Source organism: Vulpes lagopus, chromosome 10, assembly GCF_018345385.1.
Source record: "Vulpes lagopus strain Blue_001 chromosome 10, ASM1834538v1, whole genome shotgun sequence".
NCBI lineage: Eukaryota > Metazoa > Chordata > Mammalia > Carnivora > Canidae > Vulpes > Vulpes lagopus.
Window position 1 is genome coordinate 48948925 of NC_054833.1, and position 20821 is coordinate 48969745.

Genomic DNA, 20821 nt, shown 5'->3' on the forward strand with positions numbered 1-20821 from the left:
ATCTTACAGAATAAAGCTATAATATGTGAAATTACAATATATTTATCTTCTTTAAAACCATTTTTAAAGAAGGGCACATCTGTCTTTTTTTTTTTAAGTCAAAAAACCAGAAAGATGTAACTGACAGATGCAGTCTTTAAAATATTTTGTGGCTAATTACATGCTAATTTTCAAAATACAACAGAATTTTTGGTCCATGAGGCCCTTAAAAAACTAAATGTAGGTACGGTATTCCCATCTTATCAATAGAAATACAAAGTTCATGAAAAAATTTCAATACTTATTAAAACATCTGTTGACAGAATGCTTTTTTTCGTGTGTGCGGTTTAACATTAAGAAATCTCTCTAGTAAGTAATGGACAGGATAGAATAAACAAGTAAATGAGGATGCTTTAGTAGGACCGTCTCGCAAACCTCTTTTGAAGGCGGTCAATAAATAATAACACGGTCTTTGAATGTCAACTGAACTACAGTTCTTAGTTCTTCTACGAACACGTTCGTACCAGGGCTTAGGGCTTAATAATCCTGGGTTCCCCCCCGCCCCCCCCCCGGGACAGGGCTGCGAGGACTCCAACCACCAGCCCCGCTGGTCCGCTGCCTGTTCCTGTGAGTAGAGGCCTTTGCACATGGCTCACTCAGCCTCTTGTCTGCGGCTGCTCTGGTGCTACATGCAGAGGTGAGCAGGTGACAGAGACCAGACGCTTCTCAAAATTCGGACTGGTTACGCCTGACGCTTCACAGAACAGGTCTGTCAGCCGCTGCCCTAGGAGTCTCGCAGGCCAATCTGAAATATCGCATGCTTCTCTACTTCTACGAGCTCTGCTTTCTCTTACGCTAATGCACGTGTGTAGTTCGTGGGTTTTACACTTCGTTTTATCTGTGGGTGTATGCCTAGGAAGCTCATCTTGAGGAAGTAAGTCGGATGGCAAAAATGAGAATGAAAACAAATATACCTTTGGGTCAGTGCCCATAAATCGGGGGAGGGGTGGAAGGGGGACAGCTCAAGAGTTTTCAAAACACACACACACAGGTATCCAGAGCCATAGCTAACCTATCACAAACTAATAGCTACAACATAATCAAAGTATATTTGTTTATAAATATATTACTGTCCATATACATAGATACATCCGTAAAAGACATGTTAAATAATTATCTGTATAATCAATACTACTTTTTTTTTGTGTGTTTTAAAATGACACATTCTATTAAAATTATCAAAATAACTCTTTAAAAATACCAGGAATAAAACCATCGAAGAGTTGCTTTCCATTCAAGTGGTTCTAAAATCTTATCGTTGGTCATCCAGACTCCAGTCTTGGTCATCCACAACTCAAACATAGTTCAATGAAGGGAAGGTCAGCCACCAAAAGCGTAACACCCTCTCCTGTTTTTAATACTTCATGACAAATACGTAGGCATGTATGTATATATACATATAAAATGTTTTTTTTTAAGTTATATTACATATTCTCATCAAGGAAACTTCATAAAAGCACAAAGTTCAAGTTTCTACCAGTATCACACATTTTATACTGGTGTGTATTTCTTTCAAATGTTGAGGTCAATGACAAACTCTATCAGGATACAGAGATATCAACAGATGGGAAACGTACGTGTCACGTGCAGGGAGGGAACCGTGAGGGCCAGGATCTGGCCAGCTGGCTGCTACTCCCTCTGTAGTAAGACACAGAGACAGTGCACCGGCTCCCTGCTGGGGAAAGGACAGTCAACTGTCAACTATTCAGGGGCAGAATAATCCAATCTGAGTTTTTTCTCTCCTATTGGTTGACCACTCTGGGCAGTTTCTCTACTAACACCTCCCTCTCCAGTTATCTGTGAGTGAATCTGGTAAAAGACAGGATTAAGGTGAAAGTTTTGGCTACAATGAAGGTTTGGGATCAGCTATGGATTTAATTGAACGGTGGATCCTTTTACTTATTGCTTTAGAGAATGAAGAATTTGCTGTGTCTAAAGCCTGCCAAATATCTCATTCTTAAGCTCTGAAAGCAACATGGGTGCTTAAAAAAAAAAAAAAAAAAAAAGAAAAAGAAAAAAGAGAGGGGGACAAACTGTCCTCTTGACATAAGAAAACTGCTATTTCTTAACTCACAATTCATTATACTGAAGGATTTCAGTGTGAGCAATTCAGAGCTATTCACTTCAGGACAGGTAGTGGCAAGCTACACTATGTTCCATGGTCTAAAATCCATGAAGCAATAACAGACAAGTTTGCTAAAAACACTAGAACATCAAACTAAAAGTCTGATATACATTTCGCTGAAGATCTCATTTAAATAAGTTTAGTAATGTTTGGCAGACTCTTCAGATAGTGAAAATGCTAACATTAAGAAAATGCGAGCAAAATCTACAATTTAAAAAGGATTTCATACTTTAAAAAAAAGGCTTAAAACATGACTAAAATAAAAGGTACTCCACATCTGTAACCCCCCCCCTTTTTTTTTTGGCACTCACTTAGCTTCTACACTTAAACTTGTTCTACAGATAGTGACCGACGAAATCAAGGAGAACAGATTCACAAGCGAGTAGGGTCACACCCGGACACCACTCGGGATGGTTTGTGTCACCATCTGTATTGTTTCTGGGTACAGATAAGGGCCACACTCACCTCAAAAACAACAGCAATAATTGTGTAGAACACCACTTTCCTGAATTAAGTTTGCTGAACACGGTTCAGATTATTGGATATGTCAATATGCACAATGCCTTTTAGAAGCATTTACTGTATACCCAAATCCTACTTCATGCAACACACAGTGTCACACAAGTAGTGAAAATGTTATCCTAGTCAAAGGTGCTTGGACATTATTTTCAGGCAGCATTTTACCTTTATTTTTAAGTTCTCACTAGATAAGTTTTAGGAGAAAGAAAATGCCAATAAATGTATTTAATATATTTTAATATATTCTATAAAACTAAGACAGACAATTTTATTTACCTAAATCATTACTTTTATTTTTCTACCCTATCCTAGACCTCAATTTTACTTTAAAATTTTGTATTTAAATAAGGGATAAAATGTTGCCCAAAAGTCTAATCATAGTTACACATTTGTGTTTTCACTAGATCTACAAATCAAAATAGTTCTTATAGTTAAAAAGATACAATTTGTATCAACAGTAAAAGGTACTTTCTGGCTTTTCAGGGCTTTACTTCAAACTGTAGCATGTCAGAATGGTCAGAACACCCAGGGCATCGAGGCAGACGACAGAGACAGATCAGGATGGTCTGTCACGTGAAGGAAAATTCAAAGCCTGGAGGCAACTGTGAAGGTCATGTGAAGCACACACGACTGTCTGCCACTCAATGCAAGGTCTGTCTTCTGAGGACAAAAATGAATTCGCATCTAGCAAAACCCATGACTTTGAAACCAGAAATATCCCTTACTAATACTAGAACAGACTTTAGTCTGTAGCTAAAACTACACTATTTGTGGCAAGAATCTGGCCTTAATAATATAACAGGCCCCTCAAAAACTACCTTCAGGAAAATGGAAAATATACAGTATCTTACAAACATTTTAAGTTACCACTGACAACGCCTCCACCACCATTCCTATAGTGCAGTATCAATAACTTTTGCATATCCTCAACACATAAACCCACCTCAGGCCAGCCTTGATAAATAGCAGGAAAGCTAAAGAGTATATTAAATATAAAAGTTGCATTGAGAATAATTAGATTCATTAAAAACAGGCAAGGACTGTGAAAGGGTTCTTTTATCCAGTATTGTTGTGCCCCAAAACAAAAAAGACAAACACGTTAAAAATACAGGTTAATGAGAATCTAGGAATTCAATTCCATTTCTACCGTCTAGAAGCACATCATAGCTGGATAACAAAGCTCTAAACTGGAACAGTTACGGCTTTTGCCTTATTCGTTAAGGAAAAAAAAAATGGAAACAATTTTTTCCATTGATTGCATCTGCTTTCCTTTAAATCAACCATATTAAATTAACTACATTACCTAACAGGAAAAAAAAAATCCCAACAAAAATAAAACAATGAAAAGTGCCATATTGTAAATCATTCTAATATAGACTGTTACCCATTTCCGTATAAACTGGTAACTTACATTTTGTTTAAAATATAAAGTCAGTGCTGTAGTATATCTTTGTTTCTATAAATAATGATTATAGCACAAAGAAGCCCACTTTCCCCAAATAAAAATAACTTAAAAAGCTGTAAAAGATTCCAATTAAGCTTGGCTTGAAAAAATAGTCGGCTAGGGTCTAGTCAAATGTTCGACATTCTGAAAGTATTGTAATTGCTCGCAATTGATAGACAAACACCAAGGTAATAAAACACGAAACAAGGATAAAAAGTGCTGCATATAAACCCCTGATGCACCAAAGATTAATATCAAAGATCACAGAGACATCTAATAAATCAAACTGGAAAAATTTCCAGCCAAGGAGAGAGCTTTTAAAAAGGAAATGTTTAAAAAAAAGTTTGAAGGTAAAGCAATCCCGTGATACTTCCACGCTGTGGGGCTCTACGTACAGGTTCCATGATACAGTATTTCACATAAATGGATACTATTTAACCTCCTTGCCGCGAAGGAGATGACATGTGCTATTGTAGCAAACCTCCCTCAGCATTTGAGCTGAACGAAAGAACGACTCCACACCACGAAGATGCATCGTCCGTCAGTAGCCCAGCTGGGACTTCTCCACGAGGATGGCGGCGGCCAGCTGCTGGGCGTCCGTCACGTGCGGGTTCCTCTTCATGACCGTCCGCACCAGGTCGGCCGGGAAGATGTTGCACAGGTTCACGTAGACCTTCTCGCGGTCGTCCTGGTAGCGGGGCGGCTCGGGCGGCGGCGCGCAGTACGGGCCGCGCCACGCGGGCTCCGGGCGCTCGGGCAGGCTCTGGAAGGCGAACGGCTCGTAGCCCGGCTGCGTGGAGCTGTCCGGCAGCGAGTAGGTGTGCCGGTAGCCGTAGGCCGCCTCGGGCGCGAACGCCGGCCTCTCCCAGCCGCCCGGGCCGTCGGGGCCCGAGTAGGGCTTCCTGGGCCGGGACGGGGAGCCGTCGTACAGCCGCGAGTCCGACACGCTGTCCAGCCGGGTGGCCAGCAGCGAGCGGCCGAGGCGCGGCGCCTTGGGGTGCGCGGCGCCCGGCGGGGACGGGTAGTCGCCGGGGCAGCTGGAGCGGGCGCCCGCCGCGGGGTGCGGCAGGTGCACGGCCAGGTGCGCGAGGGGCGGCTTGGGGTGGTACTTTGGTTCTTCGTGACTGTAGCTTTGCACTCTAGCTAGGGGGTCGTGGAAGTTCTGCAGGAAGGGCTGGGAATTAAGGCGGCTGTGCGGGTGCACGTGCTGACACTTCAGGCTCTCTTCCAGCTGTGGGTCAGGCGAGCTCACGTACGAGCGGTCGTTGTAGCCCACGTAGGAGTCGCTGCTCCCGCAGCTCATGCTGCCCTCGCTGCTGCAGTCGGAGGCGACGGAGCTGACGCGGTAGTCCGTGTCCAGGGAGAAGCGCCTCTCGGGGCTGCGCGGGCCTGAGATGCTCAGATTCGAGTAGGCGTTCAACATGGAGTAATACCCGATGTCGACGGGCGAGTCGCATTTGGGGTACTGTTCGTAAGGCATTGGCGTTCCGTGATTTTTGGTTGCCATCATCATTGGAGGGTACTGTCCCTGTGGTCTTTGATCCTGAGCTGGGAAATGAACTCCAGATGGAAGGCCGTTGCTTAGAGATGTAGTGCTTTGGGGTTTTGCAGTGGAAGTCGCCGGGATGCTCACCAACGAGGGGACAGACCTGGTTTCCAGTTTGTTTTTGGTGGGAAGCTTTTCTTCGAGGTCCTGGTAGACTTGGGTCCGTATGCTTGGATCCGACTGCCTCTTGGGAGCACCCCGCTTGACATCTGAAGTGCTGTCCGCTTTCGTGCTGCAGGGAACGCTGTTGCTTTTGACCAGCCCACCTTCGTTGGAGGTCTTGGCCACTGTGTTTCGAGACATGGCCCGAAGCTCGTCGGCCACCGACCTCTGCGGCTGGCTGCCCCTCTCGGGATGGTAGTATTTGCACTTGTGTCCGTACGTACACTTCTTTCCTACGGAGAGGGAGATCAGTTAGGCAAAGGAGCACACTACCAGACCCCGGCAGCTTGGGTTGGCATGACTATTTCAACCTGTGGGCGAGGCCAGGGCAGAGGCAGGGGTACGACCCTTGCTCTGGAGACTAGCCCCTCTCAGCCGCCCCACTGCCGGGCTCCTGGGAGCAGCGAACACATAGGCCGAGTGATCGAGTCCCCTCCTGAGGTCTGGGTGGGCACCCCATGTCCTCAACTCCTTCCTGCCATGCTCTTCCCGCATGGCTTCATAACCAGGTAGGACATTCTGTCCTAAAGAGCAAAACGAGCTGTTGGAATGCAGTAAACTCATGCCAACCTGACTTGTTTCTAGTTGGAAGGACTCCAGGTGTTTTTACCTGCTTGACAACTAACTTCACAAAGAATTAGTTCAGTTTTTGGAGCTAACCACATTTTAACTCTGGGAAGTGCATTTGCATCAAACACGATTAGGTAAAAATAATTCACCTCCCCCCTCACCCCCACCCCCGCCACCCCACCCTGCCCATGGTTGTTTTCTTAAATCTCATTACAATCAAAAGAACCATATACTATGCCATCCAAAATTTAAAATGTTTATTTTTATCAACAAAAGTTTAACAACGTACTGTGTTCTAAAGGCAAATATTAAATACTTATAAGGAAAGTTACCGTATGGACAAGGCTGCTTTTTGTGTTCAGGAACAATAGGTTTCTTCCTCAGAAAATTATCCAGGCTTGGGCCATGTCTGCCGAGAGGGTCGTCAGGGGGCATGAACCTGTCATGGATATAATACAAAATATATCTAAGTAGGAGCTTGATAATTTAATTCTGAAGACAGAAGGCAGAACTTGATTCACTCTAATTTTTTAACAAATATTCTGGTTCAGCGTTTATGGGGTAAAAAATAACAGTACACAGAATTTTCTTAACGGACACAAGTAAACTGTGTCAAGCCGAACCTGTACTGGTTTTAACTCAAGTAAGTTTTGAGCCTTGTATGTTCTCATTAATTCTTTCTTCCTGTCAGTCTTGGGATTTTGTAAGAACCTCAGAAAACCACACGATTCTGTGTTAAGAGGGTTTGGTGAGCCTCGACCACGTCCAGCAGTAAGGGTGAGTGAGGAGCAGTGACAGGAATGTGGACACCAGCCACATCTCGTTCCGGGCTGAGGCCCTGCGTAGCCTCTCTCCTTTCTTCCTGACAGTGGCCCTTTGAAGTATTAGTTTTTGTAGATTAATACGCTTTCCTAATTAAGTGACTTTGATCTAAGTTCGCAGGGCACAGTTGAGATTCTAAGTCGAACCCCACAGCCCCATTCTCTTTGCTCCTCAGCAGAGAGATGGAAAAAATCTCATGAACACAGGAATTCATGGCATGTAGCATAACAGAAGTTACAACTGAAGAGCTCTACTACTTGTTATGTCACTGTTGGAACTTGAAACGGGCCATGCAGTTACCCAGGAAATGTGAACGATGTTGTATGAACCCCTAAGGGAGTGTCAGGTGGCTAAGAACACTTAGCAAATATGCTGTTTAATATCAGAACAATGCGGCAACATTAAAAACAAGAGGCACTCAATCCTATAATCTTAACTACAATTATTTCGTGTATGTGTTGCATTTTAGTCATTTCTGTATGCATAAGCATTTTACAAACACAGATATAATTTTGTGCTTTGTCTTTTTTTTTTTTTTTTTTAATTTTTATTTATTTATGATAGTCACAGAGAGATAGAGAGAGGCAGAGACACAGGCAGAGGGAGAAGCAGGCTCCATGCACCGGGAGCCCGACGTGGGATTCGATCCCGGGTCTCCAGGATCGCGCCCTGGGCCAAAGGCAGGCGCCAAACCGCTGCGCCACCCAGGGATCCCTGTGCTTTGTCTTTTTAACAAATAAATTTCCATGTTCCTCAATAGCTTTCGTATTCATAATGCTGAAGAGCTGATGAATATTCCACTAGATGCAGAGCGGCTTAACTGGTTTCTCTATGGTACCTTTAGCTGCCTCTGAATTCTTGCAATGATAAGTATTACGGAAATGAACATATCTGGTCTTTTTTCCTCAGGATATATATTCCAAGAAAGGAGATGGGCCTGAGAGGGTCTACATATTTCCAAGGCTTCTGCTAACCCAAGCCAAACTATTTCACAAAGATGTGTTAAACTACATCTTTAACAGAACAGAGCACAGGCAAAACTATTTTTGTGAATTAAATGGGTGAAAAAATATGTTCTCTGTACATTTAGTTTGCATTTTTGTCAACAGGTGAACTTTTCCACCTACCTGTGGGCTTTATTTATTTCTCAGGAGACCTGCTTTTTATCGTTATCCGTCCATTTATCAATTTCGTCATGACCAGAGTCTTACCATTGGTATAACATTAAAAAAATCCTGTATTTAAAATATATACTTAAGTGATCAAGGCTCTAAGTAGATTTTGAAAGGCCATGTTTTGAGGGTCAACAGGTTCAAATCTGTGTCCTGTGAAGATGGGGAATGTCCCTGTCTGTTCTGACAGACTTGCCCTGTTACTGCCTTCCGCTGCAGGGGCCTGGCACTCACATGTGGCTTCCTGAGGCATCGCTCCACGCTTTTCCTGACTTCCACTGAGGATCAGAGGGGATATCGTTGTGGGAAGAAATGTGTCTTAGGTCTGGTCAGTGGCAGGTGGAGACAGGGCTCCTGTGGCAGCTGCCAGGGATGGCCACGTTGGCAGGGAAGCAGTATCACTGGTAAGTACATGGTTTCACTTACTTGTCATTGACAAATGAGTACATTAGCAGTCGCTCATCTATGAACTTCTTCCACTCTGGTTTCTCATTGGCCAGATCCCTGTAGTTGTCATTGGACACAATGATCCCATCCGACTCAAAAGCCAGCTTCACGATGAACCTGTCGTCGTAGCACACCACTCGCCTCCCCTGCACTCGTCGGGATGGCGTGAACACTAGGATTTTCTCCTTCTCTAATTTACGCAGAATTTCTTGATCTGCAAGGATGATCGGGGTAGAATTTCAGGAGTAAGTACATATAGGATACACAAAGTAACTTTCATACAACGTGAGCTTTTATAATAGGAACTGGATTTATGCAACCATTTAATTAGGTATTATGATTTACAGTTTGTAGATAGAACACATTTTTAATTCCCAGTATTTTTCCTTGAGGATTGCAATAATAAAGCCTATATAAACAGCCCCCAAAGTAATTAAAAGCTGATTTAAAACTTTAACAGAATAAAACGCAATTTGCTCAGTTATGTTTTTCATTACGTAAGGTTTTGCTGGAGAGCTGAAGCCCTGTAGGACGGCACACACACAGCCATATGCCCAGCGCACCACCATTTGGACAGAGCAGTGGTGCTGGGCTCAGGTGTGTCCTCCCTGCCAACCCCGTTTATTTTGTAGTTCTGTTTTTTGCCTAGTGGATGTGATGGGGGAGAGTCTGAGGAGCACCAGAAGTAGTTGAGGTAGCAAGGGGAAGAGTCTTATGATGTGGAAGGTTCACAGAGGAGGCAGGGAAGTCAGAACTATTGTTACAGATGTGATCAGTGTGTGTTTTGTGTCCTTGGCCGTGAAACGTGTGGCACAAATGCAAGCATCCTCACAGGCTGGACTGCAAGAAAAAAAAAGGTGAGAAATGATTAGAGGGGAAAGCTGCCACAGACAGAATAAAGGTAGGCACAGGAATGCTCTTTTAGCTTCTGTTGGCATATTCTTACAGCACTTGGTAACTCTTGACTTGTTTAGTGGGCTTTATAAAAAAAAAAGGTGCTGGAGTTCATATTTTCATGAATGGTAAAAAATCTCTCATCATCCCTTCTTCCTGCTGTGCCTCTTCCACCTCCTATCTTCCTACCGTTGTACATTCTGGCCCGGAGTCATGATGCCATAATTAAAATTTAAAAAGGCTACTTTTCCATGTTGAACTGGAATTGCTAAGCTTTAAAAAAAATCTCTCTGGTGACCAGATATGGCCTGCCTGTGCTGTGGTATGTCAAGCATCCACGGCCACTGAGATTAAGAATGACCTCTCCTCACAAAGGAAATCTGCAAATCAGGTAAGCAAGGGTTGTGATCGCCACAACAGAAGTATGAGCAGAGTACTGGGGAGGGAACATGTGAAGGATTAGGGGTCGGCGGGCTCTAACTGCCACATAGATTTCATGATGTTCCTGACACAATTTCGTTAAGACCAGAACATTGGTTTAGAGCAGCAGCAGAGTAGAAGTGGAAGAAATGTGTTAGAAGCAGCAAATCACAGGTAAATCTCAGGTTCTGGCATCTTCTATATAAAACAGCCATATTTTATTGAGCCTCAAGGCAGTCAGGTGGCTAGAAGTGAGTTGCCCACATGTACAAGCACTTAGCATGGAGCCAAGCAAACTCTCAGCACTGTTGAGATGGATTTTAATAGATAAAATTACTGACCTCTTAATCACAGAAAACCAATAAACTCAAAAGCTCAGTCTCAACTACAGGCTTTGCCATATTATAATTATTTTTGTATGTTGCCCTGATAAATGAGACATGGTCCCTGCCCTCAAAATGTTGCTCTTTATTTCCATTAGCACTCAGCCCAGGAAGCACAGCAGGAGATACTCAGTAAGTGTCTGTAGAATGAGTACATGGAATACTTAAAGATGAGTATTCGGAGGTCTTCCAGTTTATTCACTGTTCATGAATAAGCCATGCTACTTTATTTGTCTGAGTGTTTCCTCATACATGCTATGCAATGAAGTGATTAGAGAAATATGTGTGGTGGCCTAATGGTCAACATCATCTTGCTTAATTTGCTTTTTCTATAATACCTAGTGAGGTTAAAAAGGACACCAATTAGGATAAATAATCCTAACTTAAACAGATATGGCTAGTAAGCTGAACTGAATCTCTCATTCCTTGCGCAGCACCTGATACAGAGTTTAGCGCTTGTAAAATAGGCATTAACTTGCTGGAAAAAGCACTAGTCTAAATCTCTACGTAAGAGCCGGAAAATATTTGTCAAGTATCTTTTTCAGTACAGTGGAAAAATAACAGACTATTCATTCAATTTACCAGGTTTTATCTAGAATTTTTCCCTGGGGTGGGGGCTGGGGGTAACACCTATGGACCTCTGAGCAGGGATGAGGGTGCTGACCCCTCACTCTTGACTACTGGGGGGAAGCCCACTGTGTGACCATCAACACATGTCTTCTCCATTATGGGTAGTGTATACTGTATTCTTAAAGCCAGCCAGAGAGAAGAAAATGTTATGAAGAAAATCCTAAAAGAAATTACATTTGCAGTACTATATTGTAAAAAAGTCCACTTCTAAGTGGACCCAGGCAGTTCAAACTTGTGTTGTTCAAGTGTCAAGTGGAGCTGTACGCATTTTACAGAGTCCATGCAGTCTGAAGCATTCCAGACACCTGGCATGCTGGTATTTTAAAAATTAAACGCAGTCACCTCCCCCGCCCCCGCCCCGCCCATGGCCATTTCCCCTTCTTCCGGGGCTCATGTTCCTTTCCTGCTCAAGCTTTCCTATATTTACAGCTTTAAATGCTTTTTCTTTTTCAATTTATCTTTCCCCTAGTCATCATATGTGCCCTGAGCAAGTCCAACGGCCAGTAAGTGGCAAAGCCAGAATTTTAATCTAGGTACCCTGACTCTTACCATGTCTCAAAGTCAAAAATTTTACAAAATTTGAAGTAAAAAGCTTCCAAGTTAAAAAAAAAAAAAGACCCCAAACAGTTGGTTTATGGAGGAAGGATTACGGTTTCCTTAACATAATCTGGGAGTATGTAAACTCACTGACAGCGCTGAGGTCTCACCCAAGAGAAAGTGGCAGTCACACAGACTGAGTAACAGAAACAGATGGACATCTTTGTCAGCAACATCTGATGGTGCTAGATAACCTGCCCAGGTGAGCATGGAAGCTACGAACGAACAGCTCACGGAGCTTACCTGTGATGAGAGCATCGGGTCGGGACTGCTCTTTTCTCCAGGCAGGAACAAAAACTGTAACATCTTTGTGGCCTCTTTCCAAAAACCAATCCACTGCCAATTTTATTCCCCGGCAGGAAAACACTTCTTTGTTTCCATGGCTGAAAGATGATTTTAGAACATGTTAAAAACACAACAAAATCTCAATTCGACTTAATTCAAATTTGTCATCAGAAGTGATCACATAATTACAATAGTAATGGATCTCAAGTTTCAGAGGGAGTTGTACATCTCAGAGGAACATGGAGATAACCTGAAAAGTTGAAAATCTGCGAGGAGAACTATGAAAATTGGGATAATTATTGTGGGGAGAATAAAGAAAAATGATTTTTTAAATGTCAAGTTGTAAAGGTTAACTAGTCTGAAAGATACAAGCTCTTTTTAATCAGGATGAGGGAAAAAGGGGGTCTCCACCACCGCAAGAACGTCAGTCAAATGTGAGAAGAAGTTACACATAGAAAAAAAGTCTATAAACAGAAAATCATGTTCACAGTGCTTCCCCTGTCCTTCAATGAAAAGACACCTAGTTTCTGTTTAATACTGTGTTGGACAAAGATTAATGATTAAGAGGGCATTCAACAAGTGGATTAAGCAGTCTTAGTACCTACAAGAAAATGCCCAGATAAAAGTGTAGTCACTCAATACATATTTATCTAGCACCAGACTCTGCCCATGCCCTTTAACCAATAATTCAAAAATAACACTGGTTCTAATGTTTTTAAAAAGAAACCTTCTCCTACTTTGAATGTAACAATTGTTTTTGTTTTTGTGTTCTTTGCAGCTTGAGAGCTCCATAGTGGAGACAGATATTCTTTACTTCTTGGTGCTAAGGAGGCTGAATGAAATACGGTAAGTAAAAGCTCTGTTAATTTTTAGCGCAAATCAAATATTAAGTGTATTGATATATTCTACTAGACTCCTAGAACCATCTAAATAATCATTTTAAGGAAAAAATAGAAATAGACCAACTTCTTTTATAGGTCCGGAAGCCTATAAATGCAAACCCCATGGACTGTTCATGTTTCATAGAATGGTCCGGGGCAACGTGACAGGTGCACTCAGATGCAGTGGAAGTTTCAGAGGAAGGGCAAAGGGAAAGGGAAGTTTGGGATCCTAGTTTCTAGGTAAGACGAGCTACCCGATGGCCCTGCCAACACCCCAACGAATGACACACAGTGATGCTGAGTTTCATAGAAAATGCTGAAATCAGTCTTCTGAAAAACTATAGGAAAGAATGGTATCACCTCTTGAGAGAATATATTATTCCTAAATACAAACATTCACTAAAACCTGACCATATTATTTTGTACTAATGCTTTGAAATCCAAGTGTACCTTGTTAGTCGATGATGAGATTTGGTTTCCTGAGCCTTGAGCATTTAACTGCTTCTGGCTCTAAGGAAAGGACTGCATAAGCACTTTCTTCCTGGTGACTTCACTTGGGAACGGAAATGGTCACATTTGACTGCAGAAATAGAAGATTCTAAGTGAAAGAATGTTCACAAAACGTGTGACAACAACAGTTTACCATCGTGGGACAAAGATTCTCTAGATGCTAAAACAGGTATTATTCCACAGGGACACTGACAGTAAAGGTTGCCCTCTGCTGGTCCCACAACACCGCCCACCCCCCATCCACTCCCCCGCCCGCACTGCCATCCAACATCCTCATACGGAGAAAGCCAGAAAGAGGATGAAAGGCGCCATACTGTGAATGATACACAGGGACATACAAAGAGCCTGACTTTCTGAACAGAGGGACCCACATCTCTCTCTGACCTTGTTATTTGAGAAAAATACCTCCCCCAATTTGAGAAACAGTAGTCAAGTCTTCTATCATTTGTAGCTAAAGAAAACTTGGAAAGCTCTATTAATACGTATTTTAATGTAAAAACATTAAAAGGACAAAAAAAGCTATCAAGTAATAATAAAGAGAAAATTCACAAGGATGCTATAATAATTGTGAACTTAGTCTCCAAATGAGTAATGCAAAAGATGACTGAATTAGTAGAGGGAAAATTTTAATTGAAAGATGAAGTAGAAAACCTATAGTAAGAATATAGACAGCTGGAACAATCAATTACACGCTTGATCTAATGGGCACATTCAAAGCTCTACACAAAATGAGAAAATCACTTCAAAAATATGTGGAAGATTTACGAAACTGGTTATATACTGGGCCATGGAACGAATTTCCACAGACAACCGGAAACTAGAATAGAGACAACATTCTTGGACAATTTGTTATTACATTGAAGATACAAGGCTCTAGGTCAAAAATTTGTATTGCTCTACACTTGCAAGCCAATTTAAATTTTTAATTAAAAAATCCCATTTGTAGGGGGCACCTGCGTGGTTCAGTCGGTTAAGCAGCTGATTCTTGATTTCAGCTCAGGTCATGATCTCAGGGTCCTGGGACCGAGCCCCGTGTTGGGCTCTGCGCGCAGGAAGGAGGCTGCTTCAGGATTCTCTCTTTCCTTTTGCCCCTCCCGCCATTGCTCACTCTTTCTCTCTCTAAAATAAATAAATCAGGGATCTCTGGGTGGCGCAGCGGTTTAGCACCTGCCTTTGGCCCAGGGCACGATCCTGGAGACCCGGGATCGAATCCCACGTTGGGCTCCTGGTGCATGGAGCCTGCTTCTCCCTCTGCCTGTGTCTCTGCCTCTCTCTCTCTCTCTCTCTCTGTGTGACTATCATAAATAAATAAAAATTAAAAAAGAATAAAAAGAAAATGTGTTTAAAAAAAATAAATAAATAAATAAATAAATCTTGAAAATTCCCATTTTTGAAAGTAACAAAAACTAAAACCTAAGAGGAAAAGACAGACAAGAGCTTTACGGAACAAACCAAAATGGAAAGCCTGTACTGAAGGGCAAAAGTGAAGACATTTTCATGGATGGTGAGACTATTAAAATAGCACTTCTCACATTAATCTGTAAGTCCACCCCAATTCCAATAAAAGCCCTCAAAGGGATTTGTAGAGAAACTGAGAGGCTCATCCTAATATTACTGTGGGAAAACAAAAGACCAAGAATGGTTAAACAATACTGAACAGAAGAGGAGGAACTTTCCTGGTAGCTGTCAATACATAGTATACAACTGCAGAAATCCACTCAAGGTTATATTGGTATAGGCAAAGATTAAAAAATGAAATATATAACAGAAGAGTGAGCTGAAAGTAATACATGTGTATAAATGACATTAGAAATTAATGAAGATGGACCATTTGACACAATCCTAGGGCAACTGGTTATTTATATGGAAAACATATATAAATGTTGTATTTTTATCTCCTAACACACACAAAAGTAAATTATAGGTCAAAGATTTAAATATGAAAAATACTGTAAAACTTTTAAAAGAAATTATAGGACACATTCACATTAGGATGGGGAAATACTTTTTTAAAAAAGATTTATTTGAGAGAGAGTGAGCGAGCTCATGCATATGTGTGAATTCGGGGGAGGGCAGAGGGAGAGGAAGAGATCTTAAGCAGACTCCCTGCTGAGCACAGAGCCCGGCATGGGACTCGATCTCATGACCCTGAGATTTTGACCTGAGCCAAAACCAAGAGTCAGAAGCTTAAGTAACTGAGGCGCCCTGATGGGGAAACAGTTCTTAAAGAAGACACACAATCATGTGCTATCAAGGAAAAGGCTGATAGATTTTAGTAATAAAGCTTCTGCATGGAAAAGAATGAACAAAAATGCCACAGACTGGGACAAGGTATTTGAAACATATAGAACCAAAGAAAAGGCTAGTACTCAGAGTATATAAAGTATTCCTACACACTGAGAAGGGTACCCATTTTTTTCAGGCAAAAGATATGAACAGTGAAAAGGAAACCCAAATGACCAACGAACATATGAAAAGATGCTCAATAGTGAAGACATGCAAATTAAAGCCAAAAATGAGACACCACTTCACACCCATCAGATTGGAAAAAATAAAGTCTGCAAACACCAGATGTTGCCAAGGATGTGTGAAAGTAGGAACTCATACATTACAGGTGGGAGTGTAAATTGGTATAACTATTCAGGAGAACAATTTGGCAGTACTTTATAAAGTTGAAGGCGTGCTTTCTCTAAAACATAGTAATTCCATATCCAGGTATAGTAACACCCCACACTAATGTGAAATCAAGTTTATGCAATTAGCAATTGGCTCTCATGCTTGACCTAGACTTGGAGCTCATGTGGGGGGCAGGGAGAGGCAGGCAAGTGTGTCTGTGTAGAGTGGGTCTCTGAGTCTCTGAAACTTTCCCAGCCAATCTTCTACTGATCAGACCAAAGAAATGAATGCTAATCATGGAATCCCTGGAATGGTTGCTGTTGTCTTGGAAGTACCTCCCAGCTACCAAGGCCCAGAATCATTAAAAGCCCATGCAGATAAATGACAGGTGCTTCCAAACTGCAGACGGAACTTCCACAGCCTAGGAAGGCTTTAGGAGACTGCACTTAGTCTAACCGTACTGAAGCACATTGAAAAATGTGCAGCCTCCTGTTGTGCTGGATACAATACAAAGGAGGTCCTGATAAAGAATTATAAGAACAGGGGATCCCTGGGTGGCTCAGTGGTTTAGCGCCTGCCTTCAGCCCAGGGTGTGATCCTGGAGTCCCGGGATCAAGTCCCATGTCAGGCTTCTGCATGGAGCCTGCTTCTCCCTCTGCCTGTGTCTCTGCCTCTCTCTCTCTGCTTCTCTCATGAATAAATAAATAAAACCTTAAAAAAAAAATTATAAAAACAGGACGTCAGAGCAAGCACAATGTAGCTACCTGTGCAAATGAACTATCTGTTGAGTATTAAAATAAGTAGGATGATGTTTAAGAACTGAAGTTTTAATTCCATATAAATAGAGAAGAAAATTCATTATAGTTCTGTAGTCACTTATGGGCTATGCCTGCATGTATTTTCTCAGTAGTAAAAATAGCTAATTCTATATTTATGAATTGGCATGTGCCTCTGGGTCTTGATTTCTTTTTTATTTCAACTATTTGGCAATAAAGATGGTATACCTCAAGTGAGTCCTTCTGATGCTGACTTTGTTGGAAGATCTGTGGCCACCTTTGATTGGGTAAGAGACCCTGAATGTTTTATGAAATGTGTCCTTCTGGCTTAGTGAGACTGGGTTCCCAGGGGAAGTCCCAAACTCTCACTGCAAATTCTGCTCTTTACTGTTGAGCAAAATGTATAACACAGGCTCTGACTTTGCATGTGATTCACCATTGGCGTTAATGGTAGAAGAACACAGGAAGCCTACCAGCAGGTACTTTTCTTAAAAGGCTTATTTTACTCTGTCATGTTTGGAATAAGCATGCTTATAAAAATCCTGCTTTGAAATGGCCAGAGAAAGGCTCATTTGAAGTAGGCAGATTGGTATATTTATAGGGATTTTTAGAAAAACCCTACTTAAAATAAAAGGATTACTGGTATCTCTGAATATCAGGAAGTAAATAAAAGAATGAACTGGGACAGCCGCAAAGAATGAATTAAGAAACTCTAGGCTCCTTTCTCCTGCTGTTCAAGCCTTCTCGCTGTTGCTTCTTCTCCCCCTACTCCCCTTCATCTTCTTTGCCTGGGACTGAGAAGAGAGAGAGAGAGGATGACTTTTTGGATGGATATTTGCAAATGGCTTTAGGGTATGAGAATAACTTCCCTTTGGAAGAGGGAGACTTGCCAGCCTTGCCTGAATGTTCTGATGTGAGTTCTACCTCCAAGATCCCCTACATTCAACATGCAAAACATAGCTAGGTAAGCAGACATGATGAAGAGGAAAGAACAAGGAATCTTGAGAATTGGGGTAAGAGACTGTCCTAGAATGAAAGCATCTGTTGGCCAGTGGTTACCCTGATAACTTAGAAGAAAGGGGAAACAAAAGGAGTCAGCCTACTAAGCAGTAAGAGAACCAGACAAGCCAACGTTTCATCTTCGTGTGAGGAAAATCAGCCTGATCCCTTTGGGGCAGCAGAGACTCGGATCTGCCTTTTAGAAGTTATCCAGGTGAAGGATGAGCCCCTTACAGCTGAGTGCCAGGGCTTCAGGCATCTCTGACAGGGCAGCTGCTCCTCACACCTCAGATGCCCTGTGAGGCACTGCTAGTGGCAGTCTCTGAAATCTTTCTGCACAAGGGGACCTGGGAGAAGCTGCAGGGTTGCTGCTGGATGAGGTCCCTGTGCATTTTCATCAGTGATTCATGAAGCACGTTCTAAACCCAAGAGCATGGTTTCAGGGAGCAGAGCAGAGGAGACCCTGAAGCCCCTCACTGTTTTGTATTTTGTAGCCTTGTTATGGGATTCAAACACAAGTAAGAGGGTACCTGGGTGGTAAGCATACACAGTTCCTCGGGGACTGACTTTGGGAAAGATGCTTTCCAAATATTTTCGGAAAAGATGGGGAAAGGTGAAGGCAATAAGAAACTCAAGACTGTGGTGTTACCAAACCTTATAAATGGGTCTTTTTCCTCCTACTGTAATCATTTTCTGTCCTTTCTTATGGATCCTGGAGCAACAATATTCTGGTATTTCTACTGTATTTTCTTGTTTCACCCAGGGCCAGACACAACCTTCCACCTATTTTTTTCACCCTGTGAGGTCCCTGAGCAGATCTAAGGTGACTTCTCATCTTCCAATGCTATGTGTTAAACTAAGGGATACCATATTTTGGACTCTAGGTAGAGTATTTCTGAAGTGTCTGGGAGACAGGGCATCTGAATTAGTAAATATGTGCTAGGGAGCTGCTGGGCTATGGGCCAAAGTTTGAAGAAGAGAGACTCTATAACATCAGTGGCAACTAATAAACCACAAGGGAAACTAGCTGCAGATGATATTTAGTCATCACAACTTCCCCAACAGATTCTGTAATTCATTGTACAGTGTGTACCAGACAGTGAGATGAAATTAATTCAGACCAAGCCACAGAAAGGGCTACTCAGTTTGGCTGGGGTAACTGAAGCCCTGATATGTCTATGGAGGGACTCAAACTCACACACAGGAGCGACACCTTGTGAACTAGACACTGGAAACTAAGTGAGCTAAAATAAATACAGATTATCTTGACAAACATATTCTTGATAAGACTTTCACTATCCCAATTTACCATTCTGTAAATTCACTGTCTCCATATCTGACAGAACTTTAATGTACTCATATATACTTCTGTAACAAATTTTTAAAGTACATACAAGTCTACATTTTTGTCTTCAACAGGACAATTCCATTAGCACTCCAAATAACATGATTTGCTATAACAATATATACTTAACAATGCTTAACAATATATACTTCCCAGTGGAGAACTGCAATATACTTGCTTATTTACGTGTCATTAGATGAGTCACCTATGATGGTTAATGGGTTATAAAGGCATATTTTGTAATACAGAGAAAAATTCAAGGAACTACATATTTTAATGTAGTTTGCTTCAAAACTGGATCTAGAAGAGGGACAATGGGCCAAGCACTCCATCAGCCATATCTAGGAAAGAGAATTTCCTGTATAATACTTTAAGTTACATATGCACGGATCATTAACTGGGTTAACCAAGGATGGGAAGGGTTACTTTAAAGTTATGACTTGTCACTGAGTGGCCAGCATGAGGGCTAACTGAAAACTTGGAGAAATCTAAAAATGGAACAAGGGATCTATTATAAGGACTGCTTTTCAGTTGTGTTGATGGCACTGAGAAAAAGGGAAAACATGGTTGGTTTGAGTATCTGCTTTGAATTAACATAGTACCTACTATGGTTATAAAGAACTTTGGAGGTAGAGGGAGGAAGATGGTGCGGTAGAAGGATCCTGAGCGCACCTCCTCTCAGGGGACCCTGAGGCAATCACTGCAAGTAAAGCGGCTTACTTTGAGACTAGCGGAGCAAATCACCAAGTGGAGAAGAGTAGTAGGAGGAGGAGGAGAGGTACCCTGCTGTGGCAGCAACCCACATGGGGGAGGGATGTCACAGGTGCAGAGTTTTTGCCTGAGAAGGGAAGGGACCAGGGAGGGCATCCCCGGCCCTGGGACCCTGCACTAAATCAGGCTCCCATAAGGTCTGGGAGAGCTGTAGTGAATCCTGTCTCCTCTCTTAAAAAGTCAGAACACTAACTCTTAGCCCAAGACCCAGAAGAGAAGCAGCAGTTTGAAAAGTAACTGGAGTAAATGTGAAGATTTACTAATTTTGGACATATGTAGAAAGGGCAGGGATCTGAATGTGCTGCTGGGCACCTTTCCTCTTGCCCTCCTTCATTCTAGCTGGCTCAGTGTTTGTTGGAACCAATTCGGACACTCCACCTACCTTGCTAGCACTACCTGTCTTGCCCAGACACTCCCCTGATGATGCACCCCACCTGGCAGATAGCCCTGGTCAGGACTGGCACCCCCTCCAGAGTAACTTTTTCCCTGAGGATGGGGCAGTTAGTTCCACCAACCAGTATACCTACACTGGCAGTAGCCAGACCGCTCAGTCAGAGGTAAGTTCTGCCAATCATGTACCATAGCAGTGGCACAGGTGGTCTTCTGGGCTGTGGGCCTGTTCTGCCCAACAGAGCACCCAGAGGAGTTGTGCACAGCCACTGTGCTACTGGGCACCACAAAACATCTTGTACATGAGGCTACTACTTGCAAGACCAGGAGATGTAGCTGACCTAAGATGCAGTAACAAACACAGGCAGGCAAAATGAGGAGATAGAGAAAGACAAAACCCCAGATATGGAGCTAAACAAAATGGAGATAACCAATCTACCAAATACAGAGTTCAAAGTAATAATCATAAAGATATTCA

The 20821-nt window shown here is 42.3% G+C and overlaps 1 protein-coding gene across 14 annotated transcripts in view; it reads right to left on the reverse strand.

Annotated features, from left to right (window-relative positions):
• Positions 1-378: 378 nt before the first annotated feature.
• Positions 379-20821, reverse strand: part of ZC3H12C (zinc finger CCCH-type containing 12C) — a 75155-nt gene continuing 54712 nt past the window's right edge. For all 14 annotated transcript variants that reach the window (XM_041771097.1, XM_041771104.1, XM_041771102.1 and 11 more), the window contains 4 exons: positions 12014-12153; positions 8826-9060; positions 6738-6844; positions 379-6068 (listed from right to left, as the gene is read on the reverse strand). In XM_041771097.1, coding sequence (XP_041627031.1) covers positions 4669-6068; positions 6738-6844; positions 8826-9060; positions 12014-12153 — 1882 coding nt within the window. In that variant the 3' untranslated portion in view covers positions 379-4668. The remainder of the gene's footprint in view (positions 6069-6737; positions 6845-8825; positions 9061-12013; positions 12154-20821) is intronic.